The sequence below is a fragment of the Mytilus edulis genome, chromosome 14 (genome assembly GCF_963676685.1).
Source record: "Mytilus edulis chromosome 14, xbMytEdul2.2, whole genome shotgun sequence".
In the NCBI taxonomy this organism is placed as follows: Eukaryota; Metazoa; Mollusca; class Bivalvia; order Mytilida; family Mytilidae; genus Mytilus; species Mytilus edulis.
Genome location: NC_092357.1, coordinates 50,908,937 through 50,926,696, shown reverse-complemented (window position 1 = coordinate 50,926,696; position 17,760 = coordinate 50,908,937). Strand labels below are relative to the sequence as shown.

The 17,760-nt window shown below is 31.3% G+C and overlaps 1 protein-coding gene across 10 annotated transcripts in view; it reads left to right on the top strand.

Annotated features, from left to right (window-relative positions):
* LOC139502815 (solute carrier family 15 member 1-like) overlaps positions 1-17,760 on the top strand; it is a 45,823-nt gene that overhangs the window by 17,122 nt on the left and 10,941 nt on the right. For 5 of the 10 annotated variants that reach the window (XM_071292412.1, XM_071292409.1, XM_071292415.1 and 2 more), the window contains 13 exons: positions 192-281; positions 2,740-2,784; positions 3,391-3,426; positions 4,188-4,276; positions 4,887-4,968; positions 6,506-6,622; positions 7,266-7,424; positions 8,628-8,674; positions 10,103-10,234; positions 10,958-11,078; positions 15,058-15,189; positions 16,955-17,062; positions 17,420-17,689. In XM_071292412.1, coding sequence (XP_071148513.1) covers positions 192-281; positions 2,740-2,784; positions 3,391-3,426; positions 4,188-4,276; positions 4,887-4,968; positions 6,506-6,622; positions 7,266-7,424; positions 8,628-8,674; positions 10,103-10,234; positions 10,958-11,078; positions 15,058-15,189; positions 16,955-17,062; positions 17,420-17,593 — 1,332 coding nt within the window. In that variant the 3' untranslated portion in view covers positions 17,594-17,689. Of the gene's footprint in view, positions 1-191; positions 282-2,739; positions 2,785-3,390; positions 3,427-4,187; positions 4,277-4,886; positions 4,969-6,505; positions 6,623-7,265; positions 7,425-8,627; positions 8,675-10,102; positions 10,235-10,957; positions 11,079-11,735; positions 11,922-12,115; positions 12,236-15,057; positions 15,190-16,954; positions 17,063-17,419; positions 17,690-17,760 lie in introns of those variants that run through there. The other 5 variants (XM_071292413.1, XM_071292417.1, XM_071292410.1 and 2 more) reach the window with 3 other exon arrangements.

Here is a 17,760-nt window from a genome sequence, read left to right as displayed (position 1 = left end):
GTCCCCTGAATATTTTGGTCAAATCTTTCTCAGGAACTACATTACAGGGATTTCTGAAAGTTGGTTTCAGGGTTTATGTGAGTCAGCAACTGTGTGATGCTTTTTCAGATTCATCGCTCAAGCACTTCCTGTATCAGTAGTAAGCAGTAGCTTACAGATTCACTTGTTAAATATTTTCATTGCATTTTCAGGCTGATTTTGTGGAAGAAGTAAAACGACTGTTAAAAGTGTTAATCATATGTGTACCCTTGCCATTATACTGGGCTCTTGGTGATCAACAGGTTTGTATAGCTTAATGCATTACAAGACCAAATTCAGGAAATGTTTGTAATCATTTTCTCATCTCGTCCGTCGTTGTTGTAGATAACTTTTACAAAAATCTTCTCTGAAACTACTGGGCCAAATTTAACCAAACTTGGCCACAATCATCATTGGGGTATCTAGTATATAGAATGTGTCCAGTGACCCGGCCAACCAACCAAGATGGCTGCTATGGCTAAAAATAGAACATAAGAGTAAAATGTAGATTTTGGTTTATAACTCTGAAACCAAAGCATTTAGAGCAAATCTGACATGGGGGTAAGATTGATTATCAGGTTAATATCTATTTGCCCTGAAATTTTTAGATGAATAGGACAACCGATTGTTGGGTTACTGCCCCTGAATTGGTAATTTTAAGGAAATTTTGCTGTTTTTGGTTATTATCTTGAATATTATTATAGATAGAGGTAAACTGTAAACAGCAATAATGTTCAGCAAAGTAAGATCTACAAATAAATCAACATGACCAAAATGGTCAGTTGACCCCTTAAGGAGTTATTGCCCTTTATAGTCATTTTTTACCAATTTTTCTAACCCGAATAATTCAGTCGTTATATTCCGCTGATCTACGAATGCTACATTAACGCCTGAACGTCTTCCTCGATCAAGACCGTCAACCGGAAAATTCACACCGCTTTGCAATATGGGAATTTTTATTTAAATTGGCAGCTAAAGAAGGAGGAGTTCCGGACGTTAATTGATGATAAATGATGTAAACTGATGTTAATTGATGTTAATTAATTATTATCGGATTTGTGTTAATTGAACACACGTGTTTGGTAAGACAATTTCAAGAGAGTTGCGCAGACTCATATCCTGATCGCCGCTGATTGGCTCTCTCTCATAGAGAGCAGGCGACGCGGCCAATGATCACTAGGAGTTCAAGCCCTTGTGTGGGAGAAAATCGGACACGGAAAGGGCTTGAATTATTCGAGTTACAATTTTTCATAAATTTTTGTAATCTTTTACAAGAATCTTCTCCTCTGTAACTACTGGGTCAAACTTAACCAAATTTATCCTCAATCATTATTAGGGTATCTAGTTTAAAAAATGTGTGCGGTAACCCAGCCGGTTACAATGTACCAAATAAAATTACATGGGCGCAGCCATTTTATGAAGGGAACATGACATAGAGATAACAATAGATGGCTCTCTGTGATTGGTTGTTATATCATTTATATATTTTTTTTCTGGAAAGCATTATGAATGAAGTTTCATGCAGGCACAAATTTGTCCTTAAATGTATATGATGAAGGGCCGGAAATATTTTTTTTATGTTAATCAAAATTGGGGACAATTTTCTGCAAAATCGTAAGGTATCGTGAAAACACCCAAATTTCACCAAGAAAAGCCATGGGACTATATATATTTGAGTGCGGTAAAATCACAAATAGATATCGAGCTTCAATTAGACAACAGCAGTTTTTCCATAATTAGTTTATTAAAAACACCTTTTAAGGAGATAATTGCTAAAAATAGCATTGCCGGCAATGGGGCCACCATTTAGTACTTTATATTCAGCCAGCCAATCAAGATGGCCACCATGGTTAAAAATAGAACATAGGGGTAAAATGTAGATTTTGCCTTTAAACTCTAAAACCAAAGCATTTAGAGCAAATCTGACAGGATTAATTTGTTATCAAGTCAATATCTATCTGCCCTGAAATTTTGAGATGAATTGGGTAACTGGTTGGAATTGGAAATGTTTTGGTTATTATTTTGAATACTATTATAGACACAGACAAACTGTAAACAGCAATAATGTTCAGCAAAGTAAGATCTAATAATAAGTCAACATGACCACAATGGTCAGTTGACACCTTAAGGATTTATTGCCCTTTATAGTCAATTTTCATAAATTTGGTAAATTTTTGTAAATTTTTACAAAATATTTTCCTCTGTATCTAAAGGGCCAAGTCTATATAGAACGAGAAAATTGTTAGGAACAAGAATGTTTAGTAAAAGTAAGATCTACAAACACATCACCATCACCAAAACACAGTTTTGTCATGAATCCATCTGTGTCCTTTGTTTAATATGCACATAGACCAAGGTGAGCGCCACAGCCTCTTTAGAGCCTCTTGTTCAATGTTTTAAGCAATTTAGATAACAGGGATTCATTTGTTTTTATTGGTAACAACTTTCAAGGATACATGGATTTTTGTTGTTTCTAAAGCACTGAAGGAAATTTGTGTTCTATAAAGAAAAGTCAGAATTTATATCAAAAAGGAAATGTGGTACGACTCCTAATGAGACACCTCCTCACAAGAGACCAAATGACACAGAAATTAACAGCTATAGGTCACTGTATTACTCTCAACAATGAGCAAAGCCCATACTGCATAGTCAGCTGTTTATCAACTATCACATTTAAAAACATATTAGAACAGTACTTATTTGCCTTCTATTTTTCTATAGGGATCCAGATGGACTTTACAAGCAGAACAGTTAGATGGCAGCATGGTATGTTACTGTTATAACTTCTATACCATTAAAGTACAAAGTATTCATATTCCCTTGGAACAAAAGTGTCAAGAGATATGGTTATAGTATTTTGTCTACATAGATTGTGCATATATTTGTTAAATGGGAGGCTAACACACCTTGTCAAAATAGAGCAGGACTTATTTACACAGTCAATTCTTATTGACGTTTATACCCATAATTACTTCAGGATATAGTATAGACCCCTCCTAAGCTATTAGGTGAACAGGTGATATTGTTGGTTCAAAACCAAAAACGTGTCTTGGTTGTTTAGCATAAAATTTTATACAAACAACTGTTGGGAGTTTAGAAGAGGAGTTTCTCTATAACTTTCGAACATTGATGTTGAAACCTTGTCTGAATGAGACCTAATACAAACAATTTCAACATATAATTAGTTATCAAACGTACCAGTATTATAATTTAGTACGCCAGATGCGCGTTTCGTCTACATAAGACTCATCAGTGACACTCATATCAAAATATTTATAAAGCCAAACAAGTACAAAGTTGAAGAGCATTAAAGATCCAAAATTCAATAACTGCTTTTTTATTAGGCATTGTTCAATTATTTTTCCTTTGCAGGGTCCTCTTGGAAGAATCAAGCCAGACCAATTACAGGTAAGATACAAAAACTATGTTATAAACAAAGGTTTTACAAAGAAAAAAAAGAAATATTAGTTACTGTGAATTCATTATTATTCGTTGGATATTAATTTTTTGGTACAGCCGAACCACAATTTCAAATGTTCTACGAATAACAAATTTTCTATAGGCTTTGCATGCATAGATTTACAAATTCATGAAATCAAATATCCACGTAACTGCAAATTTTCCTCAGCCCAGGAAAAATGATACCCACTAAAATAAATGAATCCACAGTATTTGTATACAGATATGATTTAATTTTGGATGTAACACGTCTTCTGATTGGCTTACGTTATTTTGTTATGAGCCCATAGACATAATTTAGTCATGTGACCCTGACGTCATCAACATTTTTTCATGGTTTTCTACCATTTAAAATGGAATTTATAATTAAATTATAAGAAATGACTGTTATATTTTTTCTGTCTATTCGAAATAACATAAAAAATGTGGTGCACACTGTTAAATAACCCGCTACACGCGTTATTCAGTGTGCACCAATTTTTTTATGTTATTTCTTCATAGACAGAAAAAATATTACAGTCATTCCTTAAATGATTTTGAAAAAGAGTAGAACCCCAACCTAGACAACATTAGGAACAGAATATGTAAAACGTTCATTAATATACTATATGTAGCTCCATAAAAGCTTTTTAACCAATCTGTTTATAGCACCCTTATTCTTCCAAGTAATCTGTATCTATTGTAATGAAATTTAAATGATTTCTTTGTAGGCCCTTAATCCTATCCTGATATTAGGACTTATACCACTGTTTGAAAAATTGATTTACCCATGTTTGGATAAATGTAAAGTTCCTAATAGGTGAGTATGAACAAAAGATATGGGTATCCATCCATGACACAAAATAACAGTTAAAAAAACACAAACACCCAAAGTCACAGTGAAAAGTGAAATCACAAAAAATACTAAACCCTGAGGAAAATTCAAAACAGAAAGTCTTTAACATAAATCAAAAAAGCTGACCTCACCTCACTCTGAGCATTGAAGCTGATTATATGATTTAGAAAATAATGTAGTTTATATAATAGATATTCAAAAGATTGAAATATTGTAAAGATCAGAAGTTGATTTCACAAAAAAACTTACGACTAAGATTAATCGTAAGTATACTGATTTGTTCATGACTTAAGACCAATCTTAGTCGTAAGTTTTTTTGTGAAACCAACCCCAGTTATTTTTTGGAAGACATTTGATTCAACTTTTGAGTTTTTGTACAATACTGATTCAGATTTTTTTTATTACAGAGCTACAGCCCAAAAATGTCTGTTTAAAATTGAATGATAGATCATTATTACTGACATATATATTTGGAAACTGTTTCGAATTTTTTGCAGAAAAGTTTGATAAAGGTTGTATACATTTTAGAATAACTTCAGGATTTAAATCCACCCTGGTATTTTGTATTTTTCAGACCTCTACAGAGAATGGTTGCAGGAATGTTTTTGTCAGTAATAGCTTTTGTTATGGCAGGCTTTGTGCAACTTAAAATAAATGTGAGTAAATTAATTAAACATGGAAATCTACCACTTCTTAACAGATGCATGTCTGTCACAGCATAAATAAAGAATCACACCTGTTAGAAGGGGTAAATTTAGTTAAATAAAATAACCTTATATATTTATATAATAGAACATTTTAAGCATTTGGTCCTATGCATATAAAGTGGAAGTTTCTATATATTTTAAACAGTGTAATTTAAACTTTTATATTGTGAATAATTTTTGATGTCTTGAGAGTTTTTATTTGGGGGATATTGGGATGCCATGTAAATAATGTATATCCTGTATATCCCCTGTCATATTGAATTAAACAAATAATGTTGAATCTTTTATGAAACATGGTAATTTATTTGTTGTTCTTTAATTATCTGTGCTACATACAAATACAAATGTCACAGAAATTGATGTAAGGGCAAATAGAATGTTGACACAAGAAAACAGTATTAGTATCCAATGAAAGGGAAGTAACCATTTTTATAAAAGAATAAATTTTCCTCTGAAGTTCTTTTAATATTTCATCTAGTTATTTGCAATTGGAATAAGACAGCAATCTACAACTCAAATTTTCATAAGAAATATAAATGTATTGGCTTAAATGAAGGTTTTCTTCTTTCTCTAGACAGTACAAACTCTATGTTGTACAATTTTTGACTTTTGATGAGGTTGAAAACAATGATTTATAAACCACAAAGGTCAATGGCCAAGGATGACTGTTATATCTCTGGGGTTGATAAATCATTGCATCAGCGGAAATCAAAAGTCAACAATTGTTTTATTTTATGACTTTTTTCAATTTCTTGAATTTGTACAAATTTAAAACTGCTCCCTGTTTGTATACTTGATATATTATCTGATTTTGAAGTTGTTAATTTTCAAAAGTTGAAATAATCAATAAAGTGAAATTATCAGTTTTTATTGAACTGGGAAATCAATGTAATTCATTGCAACCAATGTAATAAAATGTTTTATCAAAGACTATATCCTATGTTTTTAGCCAATGAAAAAACAGAAAATGTATAGTCATTTATTAATTATAGATTATCATTGGTCATCTCAACAATATCGATTTTATACTGCTTGAGCCTGTACGGCGAAAGTGAGAAAGCAATCAAGTTGAGATGACAAATAAGAATCTGTTCATCTCTATTTCACCTATGACGATGTTGATTTCAGTGACCGGCATTTACACCCTTAGTTTCTAGAGATAATTTTTCATATCACTCTACTGTGGAAATTATCAGTTAGTTTAATCAATTGAAAATTTCGTAAAATAGTGATAACCCTGCTTATCAAGCCTTCCTTGTTTTTGTGTTCCTGCCAATATTTTTGATTGATGCTCCTTAATAATTTACATGTATGACTCCAGAAAAAAACATCAGTATCATATGATATTCTTTAAATTACTTTGCTGAGTTAGTTTATGTAATTTTGGTGGATCATTATCACATACAATAGGTCAGTTTAATTTTATTCTTGAATATTTTAACATAGTAAACAGTTATTCTAAATGACCAATTTGTTTTATTTTCAGAGTCAGTTTGAATCTCCTTTAACTACTACAGAAATAGGTATAACTCATTACAACATGTTACCATGTACTGCATCTGTTTCTTCAGCCCATTACAGTCAAAGTATACACAGTCTTCAGGTATATATATATATATATATATTTGCTGTATACTGTGGATTCATTATTATTCGTTGGATACCAATTTTAGTGGGTTTCGTGGTTACGAATGAACCACGAATTCAAATGTCCAATGAGTTACAATTTTCAAAAGGCTCTTTATGCAGAGATTGTCAAAACCACGAAATCAAATATCCACGAAAATGCAAGTTTTCATCAATCCACAAAAATTGATACCCACGAAAATAAATAAATCCACAGTATCTTTCCTGAAGAATATTTATTGGTTTTGTTATGGTGAATTGAATAAAGATTGAGTTCAATGTGTCAAAGCTTGACTCTATGATATATAGATAATAGATGTCACATACATATGTATAAGCTTAAAAGAGGGACGAAAGATACCAAAGGGATTGTCAAACTCATAAATCTAAAACAAACTTACAACACCATGGCTAAAAATGAAAAAGACAAACAAACAACAGCACGCACTTAAACTGATTGTTGAAAAATTTCATTATCAAGAACCCTAGTTTTAAAAAGAATAACTTGGATATGAAAACTTCTTTATTTTATGCTTAGATCTTAACTTTGTTTTATTGAGGAATGAAGTATTGCTTTTTAACAATACCATTAGTGTAATACTACTGTTAATTTATTTCAGTTAGGTGAATTTCAGAAATTCTCACCTGGCAATATAACATGGAATATATCAGCAGATTGTTCTACAGAAAATATCTCTAAAACATTTAGTTTCATTGGAAGTCACTCATATAGACTTGTTATTCTACAAAACAATAGTTCATCACTGGATCTCATTAAGGTGGGTATACTTTGTGTCTGTATTGAACAGGTTTCATTTAATTTTTATGCCCGCTCTATCACAAAAATACCAAAATTGATCCCAAAACTGGTTTCCGCTATCAAACTTTAATTTGCCTCTGACAGCCAAATGTTATGAAACTTATACACAATGCTTATTTCAACAAAATACAGATCAAGTTTGAAATTGAGTGGCTTCTCTTTTACCTTTCGCCAATTATATCCTTTATAATATTAAATCCACGCAGAGGCATTTGTTTAATATTGAAAGATGAATAGAACCACTCTTTTTATTCTTTGTTGTCCAGGGGTAGTATAAAAGGAGATAATTTAGATACCTTCAAGCATGAATCATCCAGCTTTATTAGTTTAACAGTATTATAAAAGTCTGAAGAAAATGTTTCATTTTGTAAAACTGTTAGTAAAAGTTCCAAATAGTAACTTATTTATCCTCAGATTAATATGATCACAACAAGTACCCAGCTCAAACCAAAATCGAAAACAGTAGAACTTTTACAACACAAACAAATGATAATGTGATATAATTTACTATAAAAAAAAAAATTTAATTACAAGAGGAATCTCTCAATGGCTTTGATTGAGTAAATAAATGTATACATGCTATCTTAATTCTTTTTATTGCCTGCTTGGAAATATTCAATTTATATAATAGAAGAGTAAGGCAAATTTAATCATACATAGTCATAGAGATGGTATACAGTGTGTACCACACAAATTTACAGAAATATCAAGAAATGAATCCTATGTTAATTCAATTCAATTCAAATCTTTATTGTCATAAAACTACATATTTATAGTTGTGACACAACATAACAAAATGAAAATAAAAAATAACAACAAGATCACTAATATACACGATAAAAGTAAATATTTTAAGAGTCCCCTGTCCTCAGTTCAATAGACTGTTTTAAAAAGGATCCTAGCTTATTTACCTGAATGTGTGAAATTGGGTTCAGAATACAAGTTATTTTATCTATGTCATTTAAATTTATAAAGTTGATATTCTCATTTATCAAAAAATCAAAATAAACTTTTCTATTATTATGGTTTCTATTACAATATAAAAAGAAATGAATTTCATCTTCAATTTGTTTACAGTTTTTGCATAATCTTTCTTCTCTTGGTATTTTAAGGTATCTTCCCTTTAATCAAATTGTACAATATTATTTCCTATTTTATTCAGATAAAGGATCAAAGAAAGAAATCAGGAGAAGGAAATGCTTTAATAAGGTAAATCAAATATGTCTATTATTAATGTTTGGAAGATTGCAATATATCTTTTATAATCTTTGGAATATTCCAATATATTACGGATTACAAATGTGTCGAGGTTTGTGATTGGATAACAACACAGAGATGTCAGTATATATTCAGGAAACTGCCGGGGTATATCCGACGTTTTTTATCCCCAATTGGAACCTCAAAAACGTCATCATAACACCGGTTACTATGTGACGTAGTCAAAAGCTATCAGACTGTCAGAGGCTCACAGAGGGAAAATAATGACGTGCTTCAGTCAATAATACATTTTTGATACAAAATCACGCATTTTACACTTTTAATACTTAAATTTAATGTTAAAAGTGTTATTATAAATTATAACATACACGATAAAATTATGTTCACAGCAAATTAGAAAATCCTTCACGTATGCCGAACATATCAGGTTGGGTTTTTCAATATACATGTTGTCAACAAATACCTGCACTGGAAAATAACATTAAGTCAGGGGTAATCCGTAATATATGTGTAATTCAGGTCTCAGAAAGGGTATATACTGTGACCTGAATAACATATAATATCTCTTAATAATCTTTCCTGTTTTACTTTTTGTGATATGTTCCCATAAACCACGATCAACAGAAAATGGAAACATCAGAATAGGGCTTTTTGCACAAAAATGTTATGGTACAGCCTCTCTTTTAAACCTTTGTGGTATCTTCCTCTAAAGGAGAAGGTATATTGTAACTTCAGAAATCCAATAATGGGTTATTTATACCTACATTTTGTAAGTCACCAAATCTATGCCTAATGGATTGGAACTCAAGTAGAAAGAATAATTTGTTTGAGAACTTTGGTTCTTGGTTATCTGGGTCAAACTGTTGTCTTAAGATATTAGGGTCAATCTGTGGTCCTTGGTGATGAAGCTTAATCTTTGGTCACAGGTTAACAAGTTCAATCTTTGGTAACCACTACAATCTGTATGTGCTTGTCCCAAGTCAGGAACCTATAATTCAGTGGTTGTCAGTTGATCATTTGTTTTACAATTTTTGTTTTGTTATAAATTATGACGTTAAATTTCTCAGTGAAGTTATTTGATAATTTCATGGCAGTTTATAGTCAATTATAATGTATGGGTTTATTCATTGTTGAAGGCCATACTGTTGCCAATAATTGCTTACATCCACTTCATTTGAAAATTGTCAATCCTACCACATCTCTATATTGTATCAGTGGTGTGGTGGTCTGGTCACAAGTGGTAGCATGTTCAGCTTGGTCATCAGAGGGTGTTTGTTCGAACCTTGGCTAGGTCAAAACAAAGACTTTAAAATTGGTATTTGCTGCTTCTCTAAGAAGTATGCAGAATTTAGGAGTAATAGCAAAGACTCATGTACAACTATTGTATACAACTTCTATAAAACTGCTCACTTTTTTCAGTGTTATGAATATGGATAATTCTATAGGGAGTGTGAAACTGGTACAAACTACTTATACTGGTACTGTTACAGAGAAAACAGGGATCACATTTGATATCAAAAACCACACCCACCTATCTTTAGAACCTGAAAGGTAAGATGATATTTCTATTTGCAAATTAATAAGCTGTAATTTGTAAACTTTGGCAGGGTTTTCCCTGTGTAAATTCTCTTTTTTGTGCAAAATAATATTTCTTTAATCTCCTGTTGTGTGAATCTGTATGAAGGATTGAAGAGGAAAGTTTTACCTAAAACAGATTAACATTATTTTCTTTTGTTATGACTAATTATTACATTGTCATCACAGTTACTGGAAATGGAAAATCAAGGAGAAATTAAACAAATCAATAGCTACCAAATATAGATAAAATACCTTACACTACAGGGAGATAACTCTGTAAATCAGCTAAACATTTTAATTACGTTGTGTTGTTTAGGGAATATTAAGCTTCTCGATGATCAAAATAAGTGTTTGTCAAACTGCTATATAACCAGTGTAATTTTTCTGATAAAATGGTTGGTTAAAATTTTTTGAAATTTTTATATTTTTGTCAAAGGGTCAAAGTAAATACTTAGTCAAAATTTTATGAAAATTAAACAAGCCAAATTAATTTTAGTTAAGGTGTTGGGTACCACCTTAAGAATTATAAGTTATGCTGTAAAACAATATCATTATATATACTGTTACTTCAATAGAAAATCTTAATATGAAGGTTCTGTTCATGGCTTAGGCCTGATGTTTAAAGATGATGTATTTAATCATTTTGCTGTAATGAAAATTTACTATCTGTTTACCTAATAACAATTAATTTAACAGTTATGAAGTTTATAAGTTACCAAAGAATGGTGATAATGCAACAGATTGGAGTCTGGTGTCTACTGTCAAGTTGGGTATAGGTGGAATATATACACTTCTGTTATATAATGAAAATAGCAAAGTAAGTACTGGTATATCAAAGCTTTTATCACATAGAAATGTCTTTTCAAATTTATCCTTGGATATAAAGTAACCATAAAAAGACAAATGTGTCATATACAGCCTGTCTTTACAACAGAAATTCTGGTGGAAGATTAATTTTCATCATTTGTTTAAGAAGTCAAAAGTCATATATGTTAAAAAAAAAACAGAAGTTGTGTAAAACACTAAATGCACTCTAAATTCTATATATATGTTCAACCTTTATTGTTGTGGACACATGCAAATGACCAAAAAATGTTTTGTTAACTTGATGACAAGGTATTGAAAACAATACACCATAACCAATTATTGATAACCTGCAACATTAATAAATTATCAGGTGTTTTTGTTTTGGATAAAAGCATTTTAGATATTTTCAGTTGTACAAGTTTTACTGTTATTTATAGGACAAGTATTATTGTTTTATTTTCATGTTCTTTATTTCAGACAAACCTAATGTTATTCACCAGTGTAGAACAGAACTCCTTATCCATGTTTGTGATGGTACCACAGTATATAGTTATAACTGTTCTTTATTTCAGACAAACCTAATGTTATTCACCAGTGTAGAACAGAACTCCTTGTCTATGTTTGTGATGGTACCACAGTATATAGTTATAACTGTTCTTTATTTCAGACAAACCTAATGTTATTCACCAGTGTAGAACAGAACTCCTTATCTATGTTTGTCATGGTACCACAGTATATAGTTATAACTGTTCTTTATTTCAGACAAACCTAATGTTATTCACCAGTGTAGAACAGAACTCCTTGTCTATGTTTGTGATGGTACCACAGTATATAGTTATAACTGTTCTTTATTTCAGACAAACCTAATGTTATTCACCAGTGTAGAACAGAACTCCTTATCTATGTTTGTGATGGTACCACAGTATATAGTTATAACTGTTCTTTATTTCAGACAAACCTAATGTTATTCACCAGTGTAGAACAGAACTCCTTGTCTATGTTTGTGATGGTACCACAGTATATAGTTATAACTGTTCTTTATTTCAGACAAACCTAATGTTATTTACCAGTGTGGAACAGAACTCCTTATCTATGTTTGTCATGGTACCACAGTATATAGTTATAACTGTTCTTTATTTCAGACAAACCTAATGTTATTCACCAGTGTAGAACAGAACTCCTTGTCTATGTTTGTGATGGTACCACAGTATATAGTTATAACTGTTCTTTATTTCAGACAAACCTAATGTTATTCACCAGTGTAGAACAGAACTCCTTATCCATGTTTGTGATGGTACCACAGTATATAGTTATAACTGTTCTTTATTTCAGACAAACCTAATGTTATTCACCAGTGTAGAACAGAATTCCTTGTCTATGTTTGTGATGGTACCACAGTATATAGTTATAACTGTTGTCTTTATTTCAGACAAACCTAATGTTATTTACCAGTGTGGAACAGAACTCCTTATCCATGTTTGTGATGGTACCACAGTATATAGGTTTAACTGTTCTTTATTTCAGACAAACCTAATGTTATTCACCAGTGTAGAACAGAACTCTTGTCCATGTTTGTCATGGTACCACAGTATATAGTTATAACTGTTCTTTATTTCAGACAAAACTAATGTTATTCACCAGTGTAGAACAGAACTCCTTATCCATGTTTGTGATGGTACCACAGTATATAGGTTTAACTGTTCTTTATTTCAGACAAAACTAATGTTATTCACCAGTGTGGAACAGAATTCCTTGTCTATGTTTGTGATGGTACCACAGTATATAGTTATAACTGTTCTTTGTTTCAGACAAAACTAATGTTATTCACCAGTGTAGAACAGAACTCCTTATCTATGTTTGTGATGGTACCACAGTATATAGGTTTAACTGTTCTTTATTTCAGACAAACCTAATGTTATTCACCAGTGTAGAACAGAACTCCTTATCCATGTTTGTCATGGTACCACAGTATATAGGTTTAACTGTTCTTTATTTCAGACAAACCTAATGTTATTCACCAGTGTAGAACAGAACTCCTTATCCATGTTTGTCATGGTACCACAGTATATAGTTATAACTGTTCTTTATTTCAGACAAACCTAATGTTATTCACCAGTGTAGAACAGAACTCCTTTTCTATGTTTGTCATGTTACCACAGTATATAGTTATAACTGTTCTTTGTTTCAGACAAAACTAATGTTATTCACCAGTGTAGAACAGAACTCCTTATCCATGTTTGTCATGGTACCACAGTATATAGTTATAACTGTTCTTTATTTCAGACAAAACTAATGTTATTCACCAGTGTAGAACAGAACTCCTTATCCATGTTTGTGATGGTACCACAGTATATAGTTATAACTGTTCTTTATTTCAGACAAACCTAATGTTATTCACCAGTGTAGAACAGAACTCTTGTCCATGTTTGTGATGGTACCACAGTATATAGGTTTAACTGTTCTTTATTTCAGACAAACCTAATGTTATTCACCAGTGTAGAACAGAACTCTTGTCCATGTTTGTCATGGTACCACAGTATATAGTTATAACTGTTCTTTATTTCAGACAAAACTAATGTTATTCACCAGTGTAGAACAGAACTCCTTATCCATGTTTGTGATGGTACTACAGTATATAGGTTTAACTGTTCTTTATTTCAGACAAAACTAATGTTATTCACCAGTGTGGAACAGAATTCCTTGTCTATGTTTGTGATGGTACCACAGTATATAGTTATAACTGTTCTTTGTTTCAGACAAAACTAATGTTATTCACCAGTGTAGAACAGAACTCCTTATCTATGTTTGTGATGGTACCACAGTATATAGGTTTAACTGTTCTTTATTTCAGACAAACCTAATGTTATTCACCAGTGTAGAACAGAACTCCTTATCCATGTTTGTCATGGTACCACAGTATATAGGTTTAACTGTTCTTTATTTCAGACAAACCTAATGTTATTCACCAGTGTAGAACAGAACTCCTTATCCATGTTTGTCATGGTACCACAGTATATAGTTATAACTGTTCTTTATTTCAGACAAACCTAATGTTATTCACCAGTGTAGAACAGAACTCCTTTTCTATGTTTGTCATGTTACCACAGTATATAGTTATAACTGTTCTTTGTTTCAGACAAAACTAATGTTATTCACCAGTGTAGAACAGAACTCCTTATCCATGTTTGTCATGGTACCACAGTATATAGTTATAACTGTTCTTTATTTCAGACAAAACTAATGTTATTCACCAGTGTAGAACAGAACTCCTTATCCATGTTTGTGATGGTACCACAGTATATAGTTATAACTGTTCTTTATTTCAGACAAACCTAATGTTATTCACCAGTGTAGAACAGAACTCTTGTCCATGTTTGTGATGGTACCACAGTATATAGTTATAACTGTTCTTTGTTTCAGACAAAACTAATGTTATTCACCAGTGTAGAACAGAACTCCTTATCCATGTTTGTCATGGTACCACAGTATATAGTTATAACTGTTCTTTATTTCAGACAAAACTAATGTTATTCACCAGTGTAGAACAGAACTCCTTATCCATGTTTGTCATGGTACCACAGTATATAGTTATAACTGTTCTTTATTTCAGACAAAACTAATGTTATTCACCAGTGTAGAACAGAACTCCTTATCCATGTTTGTGATGGTACCACAGTATATAGTTATAACTGTTCTTTATTTCAGACAAACCTAATGTTATTCACCAGTGTAGAACAGAACTCCTTATCCATGTTTGTGATGGTACCACAGTATATAGTTATAACTGTTCTTTATTTCAGACAAACCTAATGTTATTCACCAGTGTAGAACAGAACTCCTTGTCTATGTTTGTGATGGTACCACAGTATATAGTTATAACTGTTCTTTATTTCAGACAAACCTAATGTTATTCACCAGTGTAGAACAGAACTCTTGTCCATGTTTGTGATGGTACCACAGTATATAGTTATAACTGTTCTTTGTTTCAGACAAACCTAATGTTATTTACCAGTGTAGAACAGAACTCCTTATCTATGTTTGTCATGGTACCACAGTATATAGTTATAACTGTGGGGGAAATTCTTTTCTCAATTACTGGTCTCTCGTTTGGATATTCACAGGTGATTATTATTTTATAAACCATTTGTCATTCAATATTATACATTTATTTCCCATGCCAGAGGGAGATATGAAGATTTGTTCACCCAAAAATAAGGGTGATAAAATCTTCCTATCTACCAAAACCAAGGGAAATGAATGTGTTATTCCACTGCCTCTGCATTGTTTACTTATTTACAATAACTGCATGTTACCTCGCACGATGTAGTCCTGACATTTCAGAGGGGAATATGAAGATTTGTTCAATGACTTGGGATAGTCTCAACCAATCAAATACTGATTGAACTTGCAATATGTATAAGCAGTGGAATAATATAAGTTAAATAGTTAACTAGTGACCTAATATGTTATATACATGTATAGGGTCAGTAAATTCCAATAGCACATTGTGTAACAAATATATCTTGCAGACTATCTTAATTTGTGTCATTTAGGAACATTTTGATTGGTGGCTTATCAAGGTGAACAAGTCTTCAATATAACGAACCTGCATCTCTTGGTCTATATAAAAACAAATGCCAACAATAATGATTTATCACCTTTTCATGTGTTTTCTGCATTTATTTCAATCATTCATCATCAATTTCTTTGTCTGTTGTCCGTGTTTTTAGATTTTTCCTCAAAGTCGTGTTTTTTTCTTAAAGAGATATATACCAATACTAAATGTGTCTCAAATTAAACCATGCCTATATTAAATATACATGGTCTCCACACGGTCGCTTTTAACCAATGATATTCCTAGAAATATATAGGAGGTAAGATAATTTTTGATTTATTTTTTCCAACTTCTGTATTGAGGAATGATATGTTATTTGGTTAGGAACTAATCATGCTGAGTTGAATATTTAAACGAAGTTTATTTCCTGTTGTGCAGTCACTTCCTGCTTGAAGATGTCTTGAATTTTAGCTATACATGATGTGCATAGATTTTTTGTTACATATTATTTAGCTTGGTTGATATCTAAAATTTGTCTTGTATGCCATTTATAAAACTACAAGAAAAGACAATTGGTGTTAGATGATACTTAAAGATTACATTATTATTATTATATACCAACTGGGTCAGAATTTTATTAATGTCTAAACATTCATTTTGATTTTTCTTGATTTGAGATTTTATGCCACTCTTCTTAAACTTCAGTAAAAGATACTGTATACAGCAATACTTATAACTAATGACATCATTAATTTGTCGGCCTTCAATGTATAAGATCAATTTTATTTTAATATAGATATAGGAAGATGTGGTATGAGAGCCAAATAGACAACTCTCCAACCAAGTCACAATTTATAAAATTTAACCATTATAGGTCAAGGTACATTCTTCAACACAGAGCCAAGTCTCACACTGAACAGCAAGCTATAAAGGGCCCCAAAGATTACTTGTATAAAACCATACAAACGGGAAAACCAACAGTCTAATCTATATAAAAAACAAGAAACGTGAAACACTTATGAACCACATAAACAGACAACAACCACTGAACATCAGTATTCTGACTTAGGACAGGTGCAATATGATTATTTTAATGTTTATCTATGAATTCGGAATCACATAAAAATGATTTGATATGGAGTAGATGTGTTTGAATCAGTAAGTCAACAGCATCCAAAATAAATATATACATGTATCTATATCACCTTTGATGCTGAGTAACCACAGAAACTACTTTTTTCTAAAAATGGTTTCTGTTTAAATTATCAAGAAAACTCTTATACTTTGTTGAAACTGGTTAATTGTTTTAATGTAGTTTCTTTTGTTTACAGGCACCAAAGTCAATGAAATCCTTTATTCAGGCAGCCTTTCTAATGAACACTGCCTTTGGCAATTTAATTGTTGCAATAATATCTGAAATCCGATTATTTTCTAATCAGGTAAGATATAAAATGAAGATGTGGTATGAAGATAATATTTGTACAATTTTACATAACAAATTGTATAACTGAAAATGGACAAATACTTTTGGCAATGTTGATCCTTGATTTAACAATTCTAGAAAAAGGATATTTTTGTAATCATTTTAATGACATCAAGTTCTGATTTTGAATTTTGATTTTATGGTGATGTCGGCCAATAATATTTTTCATACACAAAACAAAATTTTGAGGATTTAAAGAATATATTTCCTTTCCTAATCAATGGCGCCTTTCATGATATTTGTTTATTGTATTTTGTTAATGAGATTTTTTTATTGTATTATGTTTATGACATTAGTTTATTGTATTTTGCAGGCTGTGGAGTTTTTCTTTTATGCAGTGATTATGTTAATAGACATTCTGATATTCATGGTCATTGCTTATTTCTATGAGTATGTCAGGGTAACAGAAGAGGCTACCATACATACAGAAGATACATCAGGACTTATAGATAATTTAGAAATGGAAGATAGTTATAAAAATAAGTAATGCAATAATCGGACAACTTGTTAAAAGAATAATTTCCTGGTGTATGTCTTTTGTTCCTTTAGTATAGTAATGTTATTTTAATGAAGAAGAAAAAAACATTATAATACAAAGTTTATGTTTGGAGTTATTCTTATCTGCTGTTAATCAAGTTCTCTGATATTTTGTGA